Genomic DNA, 17,752 nt, shown 5'->3' on the forward strand with positions numbered 1-17,752 from the left:
TTTCAATAAGTAAACACTGGAACTTCGTGTACACTCAAAGTCCTTCCTAGATGTTAATGAGGGAGACTTTCCAGACTCAATGCACGGTTTTTCTATCATGACTTCATGCATTGATCTTGCAAGGTAGTTACACATTTCACTTGTTTATAACAGTTTCATCCCACTGATCATTTTACTAGGCTACTTCAGTGTGAATTTCAGAGCATAACTACATTATGAACAAGTCAAATTATACGGAGATGGCTGGTTTCTTTCCTGAAAGTTTATTAGTTAAGCAATGAGTAACGCAATATGAATGGCTTTGTGGTTATCTTTTAATGTTGCCCAATTTTTATTTCCAGATTACTTTTTAAAACTTACTTGCCAACTACCAACTGGCTTGCCCTTGATGAAGGGCTCAAGCCCAAAACGTTGATAATGTATCCTTATCATTGCTATATAAAGTACACAGCATGACCTACTGAGTTTCTCCAGGATTGTGCTTACTTCATTCATGGGGTCTGCAGATTTTTGTTTTACTCTTGCCAGCGACCATGGTTGGATTTTTCTGGTTTATTGGATCAGTAACAACACAAAGTGGGCATTTTCCATTTGAGAACCTCTATAGACTATACCTCTTTATTCATTAAATTATTTCAGTCATTGTTCACCCTTGGCATCAATTAATTTTTACAAAGATTTCCACATTCTATGTGAGTTACAATGGATTTTTAAAAACTCTTTCAATCTGAATCCATATTTTATGGAAAAAGCATGACATGGGATGAGAATGTATATTGGAAAGTATAACCAGAATTTCTGAATAGGTGTAGATATGCTCGAGATATTTAAAGCTACCTAGAACTAAGGCACAAACTATTTTGTGCCATAAAATCTCCTGGAGAAGGAATATTATTTGTTTTCTTCATAATCAACCATGTATTTTGTATGTTATGGTGAAAGATTGGAAACTGTATGTCAATTTAAATTTTAATTTAGACATACAACACAGTAATGGGCCCTTCTGGCCCACAAACCCATGCCACCCAATTACACCTGATTGACCTACACCCCTGGTACATTTTAAAGGATGGGAGGAAACTGAAGCCCCCAGAGAAAATCCATGCAGTCATAGGGAATGTAATGATAGTGATCATGGTTACAATGCAAATAGCAATGCCTTACTGTTTGACTAGGCTTGGCTGCCAGCAGGGGACTGACACACAGACAGTATGTTATCTGTAATGGAGGCTTGCATGGAGCCTCATGGTGCTGTTTACATCAGCTTTAAAATAAAGAACCTTTTCCTTCATCCTTGTGTTGTCTAAGAACTTACACTTACAAATACAAGATGAAACATGGTGTCAGAACTGGGAAGTAGGAAATTAGAAGGAAATACTTTAAAAGGTAAAATCTAAAGTCAGCAACTGATCAGTGAAGAGAAACTAATACAGTGAAAAATAGAAGGATTACATCCACCAGTGAAACTTCAGCTGACGGGTAATGTGGCTGAAAATTGGAACAGATTTAAACAACATTTTGGATTGTATTTAGCGACAGTTGGAGCTGACGAGAAAAGTAAAAATGTTTCCTTACATGTCATGGGTGATGAATCCCTGGAGGTGTATAATAACTTTACATTTTCTGCTGAAGAAGACAAAATGAAACTGTAAAAAATAATGGAACAGTTTGAGGCATACTGCATGCCTAAATGTAATGTGGCGTTGGAGAGGCACAGATTTTTCACATGTGCACAGAAAATGGAAGAAAGTATTGATCAGTATGTAACTGAATTGAGAAACAGAAGCAAAATGTGCGAATTTGGTGGACTGACTAACTCGCTGATAAAAGACAGTCTTGTGTGTGATATTCCAGATAATAGTCTAAGGCACACATGTCAAACTCTGGCCCGCAGGCCAAATTTGGCCCGCGATATAATTAAATTTGGCCCGCAAGATCATATTAAATATATATTAGAGTTGGCCCGCTGGCCGCCGCGCAAGTAGAGCACGTGCACAGCAGCAAGCACCACCATAGTAGTTTTTAGCACTTCCACAGCAGGCACAGCAGGACACCGATATAGTTAACGGGAAAGTTAATTAGATATTCACAGCAGCGACTGGCTCCGACGGACCCGCCGCCTGGCTCCGACGGACCCGCCGCCTGGCTCCGACGGACCCGCCGCCTGGCTCCGACGGACCCGCCGCCTGGCTCCGACGGACCCGCCGCCTGGCTCCGACGGACCCGCCGCCTGGCTCCGACGGACCCGCCGCCTGGCTCCGACGGACCCGCCGCCTGGCTCCGACGGACCCGCCGCCTGGCTCCGACGGACCCGCCGCCTGGCTCCGACGGACCCGCCGCCTGGCTCCGACGGACCCGCCGCCTGGCTCCGACGGACCCGCCGCCTGGCTCCGACGGACCCGCCGCCTGGCTCCGACGGACCCGCCGCCTGGCTCCGACGGACCCGCTCCATGTGGCTGGACGTGGTGGGTCACCTCCACGTCTCCTTGAGCTTCATCTGTGGGCGGGTGCTGCTAGGCATCAAAATTTCCGCTGGGGTGGAGGTCGCGGACGAGTTCCACCGCTCTCACGGTATTCCCAACTGCGGCATTTTTTTTAAATTTAACTTCCGTGGTGCTGTCTGTGGTTGAGTTGCTGCATTGGTAACCTTGAACTGCTGTCTTTTAATCTCGTTGTATACTTTGTACAATGACAATAAAGCTATTTGAATTGAATCCCAGAATGCTTTGCAAATGCGTTGGCGCCCCCACCTCCTCTGTTTATTTTCATTAACATCTGCGAGGTCCAGTTGCCTAACTCACATCTAATAAACCCCTTACAAAAAATGGCCAAACGAAAGATAGAAAACAGGACCTTTCAAGACAGGTGGGAGGCTGACTATATGTTCATCATTTTAAAAGACAAACCTGTTTGTCTTGTGTGTGGAGCCAGTGTGTCTGCGGTTAAAGAATATAACATAAAACTACACTATGAAACAAAACACCAGGACAGGTATAAGGATCTGAATGAGAAGCAAAAGCTCCAGAAGGTGGAGGAGATAAAAAAAAAAGTCTGGTTTTACAGCAAACTATGTTCACCAAAGCAGAATCCCAAAGTGAGGCTGCTGTGAAGGCTAGTTTTATTGTGGCCGCAGAGATCGCCAAATCAGCCAGGCCCTTTATGGAGGGAGAGTTTGTTAAAAAATGCCTGCTCAAAGTTTGCGATGTCATTTGCCCAGATAAAAAGCAAACGTTTTTAAATGTGAGCCTGAGCAGAAACACCGTGGCTGCGCGTGCTTGTGAGCTTGCTACTAATCAACAAGAACAACTAAAGGAGAAGGGGAAAGATTTTATGGCATACTCACTTGCTGTAGACGAGAGCAGCGACACATCAGATACTGCCCAGCTATCAATATTCATCCGTGGAGTGGACACGAAACTTTCCGTTACAGAGGAACTTTTAGGATTAAAATCCATGCATGGCACAACCACAGGAAAAGAAATCTTCGAGGAGGTGTCCAAATGTCTCAATGAAATGATGCTGCCTTGGGATAAACTTGTGGGACTAATGACAGATGGTGCACCTGCGATGCATGGTCAGAAAAATGGATTGGTGGGCAGGATTCGGGAGAAGATGCGGGAGAATCATGCAGGTGAGCTTACAGTTTACCACTGCATAATCCACGAGGAAGCCTTGTGTGGCAAAGCCTTGAAAACGGAGCATATTATGAACACTAACTCGAGAAGTTAACTTCATAAGAGCCAAAGGTTTAAATCACCCCCAGTTCAAGTCCTTTCTGGAGGAGTTAGGGTCAGAATACGGAGACGTGCCCTATCACACAGAGGTGCGATGGCTTAGCCGAGGAAAAGTACTGAAGAGATGCTTTGAGCTGCGTGAAGAAATATGTCTGTTTATGGAGAGCAAAGGCAAAGATACAACAGAGCTCAGGGATAAAAAGTTTCAATGTGAGCTGGCATTCCTGTGTGACATCGTGAGCCATCTCGATGCGCTAAACCTGCAGCTTCAGGGGCGAGGGCTCTTCATTACAGACATGTACAGTGCAGTGAGGGCTTTTAGACCAAGTTGTGCTTGTGGGAGACTCAGATGCTGCAGGGAAACATGGCTCATTTTCTGTGCTGCCAAATTATGAAAGAACAGATCTCACCTGCCGTGTAGCCCAGTGCAGAGTTTGCTGAAAAACTAAGCGTATTTCGTGCGGAGTTTTCCCGATGATTTGCTGACTTTGAAGCCCAGAAATGCAGATTTGAACTACTCAGCAATCAGTTTGGGGTTGACATGACAAGCGCTCCAACCAACCTCCAAATAGAGCTGATTGAGCTCCAGTGTAATGACACACTCAAGTCAAAGTATGACTCTGTCGGTGCTGTGCAGTTCCCACAGTTCCTTCCCGACACACTGCCCCAACTCCGTGCGCAAGCTGCTCAAATGTTGTCAATGTTCGGCAGTACGTATCTCTGCGAACAACTCTTCTCTTTGATGAAGATAAACAAAACACCACACAGGAGTCGTCTTACTGACGAGCACCTTCATTCAGTCCTGATGATTTCCTCAGCTCAGAGTCTGACACCAGAGTTTGATGAACTTGCATCTAAGAAGAGATGCCAAGTATCTGGTTTAGACCCAGGTGCATCAGAGTAAATCATAGTGTAGCAAGCTAAGCTTGGATTAATATTTTCTTTGGTTAACTTTGGACCGTTCATAGTTGAAAGATTGGATTTTCATTGAAGCAAGTTGTTATTTTTTTGACTTGTTGGGTTGTGAAAAACAATACATTTAAAAGGAGCTTAAAGGCTAGAGAGAAATATTATTTATTGAATATTTTATTTCTTATTTGTTAATGTTTCTTATGGAAAGAGTTTAACCAAAACTATTATTAAACATTTATTTTAATAAGAAAAAGTTTAACATTACATATGTTGAGAGAAAACATGCAGAAGTTGTTGAAAATTTTCAATAAATATTTAGTTCGGCCCTCGACCTAGTCCAAGTTTTTAATTTTGGCCCTCGGTGAATTTGAGTTTGACACCCCTGGTCTAAGGGAAAGACTGCTAAGAGAGCAAAATCTAGACCTGGAAAAACCCATAGGACTCTGTAGGGCTACAGAAACTAAAATTGTAGGCAAAAGAGCTGTTCAGTGAAACTAGCCACAATGTAGATGCTGTGAGCAAGAATGATCACCAAAGTGGAAAGAGAGGTATGGCCAGCAAACAAAAATGAAAGGGACAATCGATGCGCTACACAGCACCTACCAAAAAAGTATCCAACTAATGGTAAAACATGCTACATGTGTAACAAAAGCAACCATTATGCCTGTTACTGTCAGAACCAAGTGCAACAAAGCAAGGTTCATGCTGTAGATGAAAGGGAGAGAGAGGAATTCTATTAGATATTGTGACTGAAAACAAGAAAGAAAACAGAGACTGGATGTTGAGATTAAAAGTGAATGACATACATTTCATTAAATTGGATACTGGAGCACAAATTAATGTAATATTAGAGACTAATTTTAACAAGATTAGATCAAGACCAAAGATGAATTGAACAAAAGTGAAGGTGACACGATATTCAGGTATCAATATACCAGTGCAAGGAGAATGCATGGTAAAAGTGAAACACAGCATTTATTGTGGTACAAAAGGATGTATAGGCCATACTAGGTTTAACAGCCTGTGAGAAACTGAACCTGGTAAAAAAAAAAATTCCTCATTGAGGAAGCAAAGGAGAGACAAGCTATGATGAACTCATGAAAGAGTACAATGAGCCATTTCAGAGTCCAGGCTGCCTTCCAGGAGAGCACACGATCAGAGTGGATAAATGTGTGCCACCAATAATACGACCATGCAGAAAAGTTCCATTTGTGCTTCAAAAGCAACTAAAGGCAGAGTGGGACAGGATGGAAAGCCTAAGCGTGATTCAGATGAGCCTACGGAGTGGGTGAGTTCACTCGTTGTTGTGGACAAAAAGAATGGAGAGTTTAGATTTGCCTGCATCAAAGAGATCTAAACAGAGCAATAAAGAGATAACACTTTAAGCTTCCGACGTGTGAAGAAATCATGTCACAGTTTGCAAATGCAAAGTTTTTCAGCAAATTAGATGAATCATCAAGATTTTGGCAGTTGAAATTGGATGAAGCAAGTTCAATAGTCCATTTGGCAGATAAAGATTCCTAAGGTTACCATTCGAAATTGCCTCAGCTCCTGAAATGTATCACAAAATCATTCATATGGGTCTATGAGCACCTGGATGGAGTTGATACTTCAATGGATGACATCATAATCTGGCGAAGCACGAGAATGGAGCATGATGAGAGACTATGGAAAGTGCTGGAAGCAACAAGGAAAGCAAACCTGAAGCTAAATAGAGAAAAATGCCACCTCGGGGTGACAGAACTAACATTTGTAGGAGATATTATTGGCAGTGAGGGCATCAGGCCAGACCCCAGAAAGGTGTGTGCTATTGGGAACATGCCAAGGCCATAATGCAAAAATGACATACTGAGGTTCAATGGAATGGTCAACTATATGGGCAAATTCATATCCAACCTCTCAGAAAAGATGGCTCCATTGAGAAGACGAACAGAAAAGAACATTGAATGGGAGTGGAATCATGAGCACGAACAGTCAAGGAGGGAACTAAAGAAACTGCTCACAGAGGAACCAATTCTGAGGTTTTACGACCCAGCAAGGCCCATCAAGATATCATCAGATGCATCACATAGTGGGCTCAGTGCATTTCTGCAAAAATATGATGTCTGGCAAACCATCATGTATGCATCACGCTCAATGACAGACGTGGAGACGGATACACTTAAACTGAAAAGAGCTGCTCAGCATCACATTTCATCATTTTGTGTCAGGACAAGCAATCAGTTTAGAGACTGGCCATAAGCCCTTGATTGCATTGTTCCAAAAGCCATTCAATGAATCTCCACCTAGAATACAAAGAATGATGATTAAGCTGCAACACCGTTCACTGAATGTAGCGTACACTCCGGGTAAGCTAATGTACACAGCAGACACGTTGTCCAGAGCTGTTGACAAGAGAGAGCCCATGTAGAGCGCATCGAAAGCACCAAAGACTTATTGATCCAAACCAAGGCTTTTATTAACTAAAAGCATATCACATGTAGGTCAACCAGTCCAGAATGACCTGGTCTGGCTAGGAGAAATCCTTTAAGACCTGCCAGTAGGTGTGGCTATGCTCTCAGCCAATCACAGTCATCCTACACTACAATCTGTACATCGACACATTGGTGATAGAATCTGTACTATCACAGCCCAAAAAAACCAAAATGGATGAAGACACGAATGCCTTCGCGGACATGATCACAAGTGGACGGCCCATATCAGATGTAAGAATAGAGCTCATAAATCAGAGACAAAGATGAAACACAGACAACTGAGAAAAAAACATCTTGGATGGATGGCCCAACATGAAGCAGCACTGCTCACTTGACATTTCAGAGTACTGGATCTGCAGGGCGGAACGATCAGTGGTTGAAGAAGTCATCTACAAAGGAAGTAAAATGCTTATCTCAAAGAGTCTGAGAAAAGAGATGCTGAAAAGGAACCATGGAGGACATCTCAGAAACAAAAAATGTAAGAAAAGAGCACAAGAGGTGATGTACTGGACAAGAATCAACAATGATATAATAAATGAAGTGTCAAACTGTATAATAGGCCGAAAATTTCAAGCAAGCAATCCAGCAGAACCACTGAAGCCACACCTAGCACAATACAGACCTTACCAGAAGGTAGGCGCTGACCTACTCAAATGGCAAGGGAGAGACAATCTTGTAGTCACAGACTATTACTCCCTGTATTTAGAGGTGTATAAACTGAACACCACCACTGCAGATGCTGTAATAATAGGTATGAAAGCCATATTCTCCAGACATCGCATGGCAAACGAGATCTTCAGACAATGGACCCCAGTTTTGCAATTCAAAATTCTAACAGTTTATCAAAGAGTGGGACTTTGTACACACCATGTCAAGTCCTCATTTTCCACAGTACAATGGTCTCATGGAAAAATTAATACAGATAGTGAAAAGACTGATGAACAAAGCAAAAGACAGTGGAACAGACTTCTACCAGAGCATGCTAGTATACTGCACAATGCCACTTGAGTGTGGGGCTTAGGCTAAGATCAAACCTACCCATTCAAGAAAACCTCCTAAAAACAAAGAGGGGGAGAAGGTGAGGAAATTCAAAGAATAACAGAAAGATAAGCAAAAGTATTACTTTGACAGAGGAACAAAAAGCCTACCGGAACACTACACTGGTGACCAAGTAAGGCTAAAAGACAAAAAAAACTTATAGACTCAGAAGGGAACTGTTCTTAGTGAAATCCAACCAAGATCATACACCATTCAGACAGATGAAGGTGTAGTTCTGCAAAGAAATCGTCAAGACATTCAAATGGCGCCAGCCACAGTAGATAGAAAGACGGATACTGTTGAACAACCTGAGAAGACATCGTCTGAGGCAACAACTCAGATTCAAGGACAATCAATCTGGAGACACATGAATCCTCTTAAGAGACTCATTGAACAAATTTAAAGACTCCTGTTATAGAATGAAGTAGTACTATCTTATTCGCTCATCGAGTTTTGGTGTATGTAAATGTGAACACACAAAATAATTTTTAAAAATGTTAACAATGTTGATAATAATGAAAATGTTAAGTTCCTTGAGTCAAAGTTAAAATTGCAGTTATACAAAGAAAACATGTTAGTTAAAAGTAAGCTACTTTTGCAAAGGAAGATGCAATGATAGTGATCATGGTTGCAATGCAACTAGTAATGCCTTACTGTTTGATTAGACTTGGCTGCCAGCAGGGGGCTGACACACTTACAGTGTGTTATCTGTAATGGAGACTTGCAGCCTCATGACATGCCTCATGATGCTGTTTACATCAGCTTTAAAGTGAAGAACCTTTTCCGTCATCCATGTGTTGTCTAAGAACTTACACATACGAATACAAAATGAAACAGGGAGAACATACAAACTCATTACAGATAGAGTAGGATTTGAACCTCAGTCCCAATTTCTGGCACTATAATAACAATGCATTAACTGCTATGCTAACTGGGCCACCCCAAAGATGATAGATAAAAAGATAACAGAAATGATGCAAATGAAAAATAAATAAGAAATACTGAAAACATCTACATTTTTCTTCATTAACCTTTAAACCAATAATGCTGAGGAAAAGTTGCATTCTAATATTAACCCTATTTATCAATATATTTATGGTATGGAGTGTTTGGTGGTGGAATTCTTTTTGTTCTACTCTTGACTCTTCATATTAGGCTTACAAAAAGCAAATAAAAAGTACAGGTTCTGGAAATCTAAAATAAAAACAGAAATGTTGTAAGTACTTATCAGATCAGAGAGCATTTGTGAGGAGATAAATGTTTCACATCATTCAACCTTCAACAGAACCTGTCAGTCTTTCATCAGCTTTGACAAAAGGTTATTGAGCAGAATCATTAATTGTTTTTTTTTCTCTCTCTGCAGGTGCTGCCTGACCTGGTGAGTATAACCATATAAACACTTACAGCACAGAACAGGCCAGTTAGGCCCTACTAGTCCATGCCATAGCAAATCCCCACCGTCCTAGTCCCACTGACCAGCACCCGGTCCATACCCCTCTAGTCCCCTCCTATCCATGTAACGATCCAGTCTTTCCTTAAATGTAACCAATGATCCCGCCTCGACCACATCTGCCGGAAGCTCATTCCGCATCCTAACCACCCTTTGCATGAAGAAATTTCCCCTCATGTTCCCCTTATAATTTTCCCCCTTCAATCTTAAACCATGTCCTCTAGTTTGAATCTCCCCCTTTCTTAATTGAAAAAGCCTATCCACATTTACTCTGTCTGTCCCTTTTAAAATCTTAAACGCCTCTATCAAGTCCCCTCTCAATCTTCTACGCTCCAGAGAAAAAAGCCCCAGTCTGCACAACCTTTCCCTCTAACTCAGACCCTGAAATCCTGTCAACATTCTCGTGAACCTTCTCTGCACTCTCACTATTTTGTTTATATCTTTCCTATAATTTGGTGACCAAAACTGTACACAGTACTCCAAATTTGGCCTCACCAATGCCTTGTACAATTACAGCATTTTCTGTTTTATTTCAAATTAGGCTTTTTTAGGAACCAGATATCTGATCAGACTGGGGTCTTGTTCTAAAATCAACCAATATGTCAGTGAAACTTGTCACTGTGCATTTCCTATAGGTTTTAAATGGGAAAAATTCAAGACATTTGGGCTTACCATCAACATCGAGTCCCAAAGTACAAGTATGGGAATTAAATAATTACCTAAATTTATACTGATAGCCTTTGGAAGAATAATTATATGAGAAACCACAGAGACCAACTGTAGTATTTCAAATTATAGAACATCAAACTGTACTTTTAGCAATGGAATGTAAAATGGTGTAAAATAGAAGACTGATTCTCTATATAGAAAATATAGAATAGGATAGAAAATAGTAATTTTCCCTGATATCTGTAAACCCGTGCCTTAGTTCATCTCAATGCTGACACATTTCTGTTGATTGTTTACTTCAGCTGAAACGTAACCTCTGACCATTCTTCCTCATTCTTGTGAAACTCTGACTGTAGTCAGACATTAATTACTTTCTCCCTACATCCCAAAGAACTCAAAAGAAAGTAATTTTTTTTTACTGGTCATTTCCTTTTACTCTGGACTTCAAAACTATCTATCGCCATCTAAGAAGTAAATTTAAAATAAAAAAATGACAACTTATTTGATGGTATTGGCTGAAAATAAATTACATCAGTGCATCTTCAACTGTGCCAGGAAGAATGTTCCAGGGGACAACAGAGGGGTAGAAATAAACAGTGATGACTGAGAATAGTATTGAGCAATGGGAAAATAAAACAAATAACTACTGCACCAAGGAATCTGTGATTGAGAATTGTTCATGGGTTCCATGCCTTAACCTTCCTGACAATCTTAATGACCTTAACATTGTCTTTCTACCATTTATTGAATACAACACTGCCAGTTTCTATACTGTACCACTCATTATGTTTCAAAAGGCATAAAATCACAACATAACTATTTTAAAGCTAGATAAAAAATCATCACCAAAAATATTACATCCTTATGGTTTCTTTACTTTTCTTGATGCTTATCTAAACTGGTAATTAATGAGAAGAAATTAGAAATGTTACTGGTCTCCCAGAAATATTACAATCCTCTTGGGACTGAAATGGTGTAACACTCAACTGGGCTCTGAATAACTAAGCCGGCATGCAAAGAGTCTTACTGCCTTCTTCCTATGAATATCAGAACATATGAAGATTGTCATATGAGAGTGCCTTTATGATTTAATTTTGTTCTCTCTTTCTTAGACATACAGTGGAGTATCAGTGCTGAAGAGATGAAAGAAAACTTGCTTGTGAGGTCCCCAATCGGATTAAAACAACTTTAGAATTCTGAAAGATAAAACTTCAATATTCTGTTTCAAAAATGAATGAAAATGATTTTAGTTCAACATCTAATTCATTAATTTCTTACTCCACTGATGGACCCAGTGAAATAGTTTGTGGCAATATCATCTTGAATATTGAATCCTTCATGATCCTTACAAAAAGCCAAAAGAAAGTTATTGCCTCATTGTGTTTAACATTAGGTCCTCTTACTGTTTTAGAGAACATCTTTGTCTTGTGTGTAATCTTCCATACTCCAAAACTCCGAAATCGACCTTCCTATTTATTTATGTCTAGCCTTGCATCTGCTGACCTCATGGCAAGCATGGTATTTGTTTACAGTTTTGTTGATTTTCATGTTTTTGCACACAAGGACAATAATTCCATCTTTCTGATTAAACTTGGAGGTGTCATTGCATCATTTTCCGCCTCAGTGGGCAGTTTGCTGCTTACTGCTATTGACAGGTATATTTGCATTCACAAGCCTTCTAAGTACAAGACAATTTTAACAAAAAAGAAGGCAATAATTAGTCTTTTAGTTATGTGGTCAATTGTTATTTTTGTAGGTTTACTTCCTCTGATGGGATGGAATTGCTGTGATGGACTTAGTCACTGTTCTGAGCTATTTCCTTTAGTTGATGAAACCTATTTAATTTGCTGGATTGTGCTTATAACCTGTCTGTTATTTTTAATAATTTATGCTTATATACATATTCTACGGAAGGCCCATTTTCACTCAGTCTACATGGAGAAACAGAAAAAAGGAAGGAGAGATCATGCAAAATTGAGTAATAATCGTATAGATATTAAACTTGCCAAAACGCTTGGGCTGATATTAATAATTTTGATGACATTTTGGTCTCCAGTTTTGTCGCTAATGATATATGATGTATTTGCCAAGTTAAAAAAGGATACCAAAAAGTTGTTTGCTTTTCTCAGCATGTTATGTTTGCTAAATTCAACAATGAATCCAATTGTTTATGCATTAAGGAGCAAAGATATGCGCCTTATACTAGCAAACATTGTCTTTAGGTCTAAGAAACAGGTACCACCTCTGGAGAGCAGCATGGAGTCTGATGGACAGGTCAAAAGCAGCAGTGTAAATGTACATGTTTGTTCATTACGTGAGAAAAGTAGTTTTTGTATTTTGAAAACCTTAACTGAGAAAAATATTTGATTGCTGAATAGCAAACTTTTAGCACAAAACTTTGTTTAATGCCAAGAACAAGATAAACCAGCTAATGCTAATTACTGGGATCCACTCAACCAAGAACTTCTTCGGGCATTGAGTTATCCCAATTCACCTATTAATGGAATTTCTATTTACTGAAATTTAAGAAATATAAGAAATATTACCAACTTTAGGAATCATAATTGCAAATTCTTCTGCAAGGAAATATTAGCATGTACTCCTGATATTTCATTGGGATTGGAAAATATGAACAGCCCCTTTTCGAAAGCACTATCAAATAGAGGTGTATTTGCATGACCATTTTCATAAATTCTGCATTGGATTTTCAATATGTAGCAGAATTTTAACAATTCCTTTCCGCAGAGTTTACTGCAATAAACATCTTGACAAATTAATCTAAGAGGCAACACAGAATAGGCTTGGAAATGGGAAACTTCATTAAAATTTCTCATTAGGTCAGAATCCCACATTGCAGATGATCAATTTTCATCATGTTGAAATAAGTATACTGAGCCCAACCAAAGAGCTGCTTACAAGATAAATGTTTTATCAATGCATTTTTGTATGTAACAATAGCTTTGCTATTTGATCCAAGAACTGGCGCAAATAAATATTCTCTTAAGTTACACATCATTGATTTAAAGTTAATAAAAACAGAAAATGCTGAAAACACTCAGCGGGTCAGGCTATAATTATATCAAAAGGAAAAGAGTTAACAGACAATGCTGGAGAAACTCAGCAGGTTAAACAGCATACTTTATTTAGCAAAGATAACAATACATAACCAAAGTTTCAGGCTTGAGGCCTTCATCAAGGTATCAAAGTATGTAGGTAGGTGTCTGAACAAAATGGTAGGGGAAGGGAGGGTTAGGGGAGGAGCACAGTCCCAAAGGCAGGAGGTAACAGGTGGATAATGGGAGGGAGAGCACAGCAGCAAGCAAGGGGCCACACGAACAAGTTAGATTTGACTTCCAGGATAGGTGGGGGAAGGAGTGGATAGGATGAAGAGGTCATCTGTAGCAGATGAAGCTAGGGTTACCATGGCAATAAACAAAAGTTTGTAAGGTCTGGTTGGGTTAATAGGAACAGTTAAATAGGGTGATAAAGCACATATAAAATTGAAAATGCTGTGAGATAGAGGGCTGTGTGACATGTCTAGCTTATCAGGCTTTCCTGGTGAAAAGAGTAAAACTGAGCAGAAAAGAATAGTTTTGATACAGAGAAAGCAAGTTACCAAAAGTGATAGAATTTTAAATTGAGGTTAAAAGACTGTAATATACCCATATAGAAGACAAGGTACTGCTCTTCAAGACATTATGTTTTATTTTGCGACAATCTATCCTTCTTTGTATTTTTGCTCTCTTATCACCGTATTAATCCATTGATAGGAAGAGTTTTACAAATGATCCCCATTGCCAATCTAAGCCTTCTCTATCACTGAGGTTCACTTTGTAGTATTCATTCCTCACCCCCCCACGCCCCCCCCCCCACCAACCGATCACCTTCTCTACAATTTAAGTTGGCTTTTTTTCTCTTCTGATGACAGGACTTTGAGCTGAAGTATTAACCCTGCTTCTCTTTTAACACATGTTCTCTTAGCTGCTGAGTATTTACAGCATTTTCTGAATTTCCATCATCTAAATGTAAAGATTCTTGTTTTAATCTATGGATAGATATTCCTGATCTATCAGTTTGTTACTAGCTGTGATAATATATATTAATGATGGAATTTCCAATCTTCTTTGATAATTCTCCAAATGACATCACTGATCATTCATCCCCGTTCAATTTTTCTGAGGTTAATGATAATGAATTATCAGCTTTTCCTTCCCATTATTGATTATCTGCATACATTATTAAAGGAAATGATGACACCAGAATGTGATATTTGTATCATTATGGCTTGTTTATGAGTTTAATTTTGTGGTTTTTTTTTCATAAGATAGATAGATATTTACTCCAGTGTGTATTGTTTTGTTTAGATGAGAACTGGAATTGCAGCCATGCTTTGTCCCATGTTTTCTTTTACCCCCAAAGGAAATCAACTCTGGGATTATATCCATTAAGCTGAGGTAGTACAACATGAGATTTTGTCTGCATTCTGTAGAGCCAGTTTGTGATCTTGACTACATAATTTTAAAGTTAAAAATAGAAATGAATAATTGGCAACATTACAAATGCAACATATTGTAGTTGCAGGATTTGACCTTGACAGAACTGGGTGAAAGTGGTGCAAAATGTGATTAATCTTCCTGCTTCCAGCAACTTCCTTAGATTTTTCTTGATCATAAAGAAAACATTATATACTCTTTGGTGTGTTTGAGCTTTATTTGTATTGCAAACCTGTTATGAAGCATTTCACCTGTTTTAAGCATGGAATGGAGGAATTACCTGGCACAGTAATTGGATGATAACCAAAAACACATAAATGTATTAAAAATGATTGTCAAGAAGAAACTGATATAACTTTATGTTGACAGGTAAATAAAATAGGTTTAGTTATCAAACATTGAAAATAATCAGGCTACTTGACCTTAGAACCATTATAGCACAGAAAACAGGCCATTCAGCCCCTCTAGTCTGTCAAAACATCATCCCGCTAGTCCCATTGACCTGCACCCAGTCCATTACCCTCCAGACCTCTCCCATCCAGGTATCTATCCAATTTATTCTTTTAGTTCCCCATTCCCTCATATCCTGGCGCAGTGTAACCACAGGATGATCCATGGCAGCACAGCACAGAACTATTATACTGGGTTGAGAAAAAGTTCACACTGCAACATTGATGGCATGGCTTTCCTGGAGTGTTTAAAATCAACTTTCTAGAAAGCTCAATGTATAACTGGCCGACACAATTACAAGATATCACCTTTGCCATCACTTTGAAGCAAAGCCTTTTATGGCCAGGTAGTAATACATTAAAAAATGTAACATACATGATATATTTTAACTTTTCCCTGCTGTAAGGCAGTCAAAAAGTTTCCATTAGTATTGATTGGTGCCCATTACAGAGTGAGATCAAAAGAAGCCAAAGAGAATCCCTTCAGAGGGACTGAGTGTCCATGGATATGCCTCCAGTGCTCCTGCAGCCGCACAGACTCCCGTGCACTTCATTGGCAACCTGAATGGCATTGACGTGCAGTAGTAAATCAAGAGAAGCTGGAGGAACTCAAAGGGCCAGGCAGCATCCATAGATAGAAATAGTCAAAGTTTGGGACAAGACCCTTTAGCAAGACATTCTCCATAAAGGGTCCTGACCTGAAATGTTGACCAATGGATGCTGCCTGACCCCACCCCACCTTGAGTCCCTTCTCCCCTCTCCCTCTCATTTCTTTATATTGCTATCTCCCCACTACACTCTCAGTCTTGATATAGGATCTTGACCTGAAACATCAACTTTTCCTTTGCCTCCACAGATGCTTCCTGGTTAGCTGAGTTCATCCAGCATTTTGGTTTTTGTTTAACATTTTAGCACTATGATTTTTCTTTGGAACTAAGGGAAGTTGGAAACCATGTTTGAAGTTGTAGAGAAGGGGAAAAGGCACAGTCAACAAGGGGAAAATAAGTGAGACGGAATGACACATGATGCTGCCAGATGAGTGAGAATGTTGAAGAATGAAGACTGGAGAATGATCTATCTGGGAGAGGTAAAAAGGAATAAATGTAAAACAGAGAAGAGAAAGGGTAAGAGAAAAAATAGAACCATGAAATACAAAGCTCTAGCAAAGCAAAACACTGCAAATGTTGGAAAATTGAAATAAAAACAGAATAATGAATGCCCAACAGTTTGGCCAGCATCTATGTCACAAAATAAAAAAAGAATTAATGATTCAGGTTGACAATTCAGAACTGATTATATTTTAGCTTTTCAACTGTTGAGTCATCCGGACAGGAGATTCATAAATAATAGTTGTATTCTCATTTTTCTGATGACCAAGGAAAACTGCCACAGGACCTTCGTGATGCCACCATCATTACCCTGTACAAAAACAAAGGTGAGAAATCAGACTGCTCAAACTACAGGGGAATCACGCTGCTCTCCATTGCAGGCAAAATCTTCTCTAGGATTCTACTAAATAGAATAATACCTAGTGTCGCCGAGAATATTCTCCCAGAATCACAGTGCGGCTTTCGCGCAAACAGAGGAACTACTGACATGGTCTTTGCCCTCAGACAGCTCCAAGAAAAGTGCAGAGAACAAAACAAAGGACTCTACATCACCTTTGTTGACCTCACCAAAGCCTTCGACACCGTGAGCAGGAAAGGGCTTTGGCAAATACTAGAGCGCCTCGGATGTCCCCCAAAGTTCCTCAACATGATTATCCAACTGCACGAAAACCAAAAAGGTTGGGTCAGATACAGCAATGAGCTCTCTGAACCCTTCTCCATTAACAATGGCGTGAAGCAAGGCTGTGTTCTCACACCAACCCTCTTTTCAATCTTCTTCAGCATGATGCTGAACCAAGCCATGAAAGACCTCAACAGTGAAGACGCTGTTTACATCCGGTACCGCACGGATGGCAGTCTCTTCAATCTGAGGCGCCTGCAAGCTCACACCAAGACACAAGAGAAACTTGTCCGTGAACTACTCTTTGCAGACGATGCCGCTTTAGTTGCCCATTCAGAGCCAGCTCTTCAGCGCTTGACGTCCTGCTTTGCGGAAACTGCCAAAATGTTTGGCCTGGAAGTCAGCCTGAAGAAAACTGAGATCCTCCATCAGCCAGCTCCCCACCATGACTACCAGCCCCCCCACATCTCCATCGGGCACACAAAACTCAAAACGGTCAACCAGTTTACCTATCTCGGCTGCACCATTTCATCAGATGCAAGGATCGACAAGGAGATAGACAACAGACTCGCCAAGGCAAATAGCGCCTTTGGAAGACTACACAAAAGAGTCTGGAAAAACAACCAACTGAAAATCCTCACAAAGATAAGTGTATACAGTGCCGTTGTCATACCCACACTCCTGTTCGGCTCCGAATCATGGGTCCTCTACCGGCATCACCTACGGCTCCTAGAACGCTTCCACCAGCGTTGTCTCCGCTCCATCCTCAACATCCACTGGAGCGCTTTCATCCCTAACGTCAAAG

At 40.1% G+C, this 17,752-nt stretch overlaps 1 protein-coding gene and 1 long non-coding RNA gene across 4 annotated transcripts in view; one reads left to right on the top strand and one right to left on the bottom strand.

The window, feature by feature from the left end:
• The window catches only part of LOC138741531 (uncharacterized), an 80,117-nt gene that overhangs the window by 46,835 nt on the left and 15,530 nt on the right, over positions 1 to 17,752 (bottom strand). Inside the window, exon 3 of one of the 3 annotated variants that reach the window (XR_011343555.1) lies at positions 1,576 to 1,626. The exons of the other annotated variants lie outside the window; for them this stretch is intronic. This is a non-coding gene — a long non-coding RNA (uncharacterized lncRNA). The remainder of the gene's footprint in view (positions 1 to 1,575; positions 1,627 to 17,752) is intronic. 3 annotated transcript variants of the gene reach the window in all.
• cnr2 (cannabinoid receptor 2) lies at positions 11,395 to 14,982 on the top strand. The gene has a single exon (XM_069895752.1). It carries the CDS (start codon positions 11,508 to 11,510, stop codon positions 12,642 to 12,644), a length of 1,137 nt encoding a protein of 378 aa, XP_069751853.1. The 5' UTR covers positions 11,395 to 11,507; the 3' UTR covers positions 12,645 to 14,982.

Source organism: Narcine bancroftii, chromosome 8 (genome assembly GCF_036971445.1).
Source record: "Narcine bancroftii isolate sNarBan1 chromosome 8, sNarBan1.hap1, whole genome shotgun sequence".
NCBI classification, from domain to species: domain Eukaryota; kingdom Metazoa; phylum Chordata; class Chondrichthyes; order Torpediniformes; family Narcinidae; genus Narcine; species Narcine bancroftii.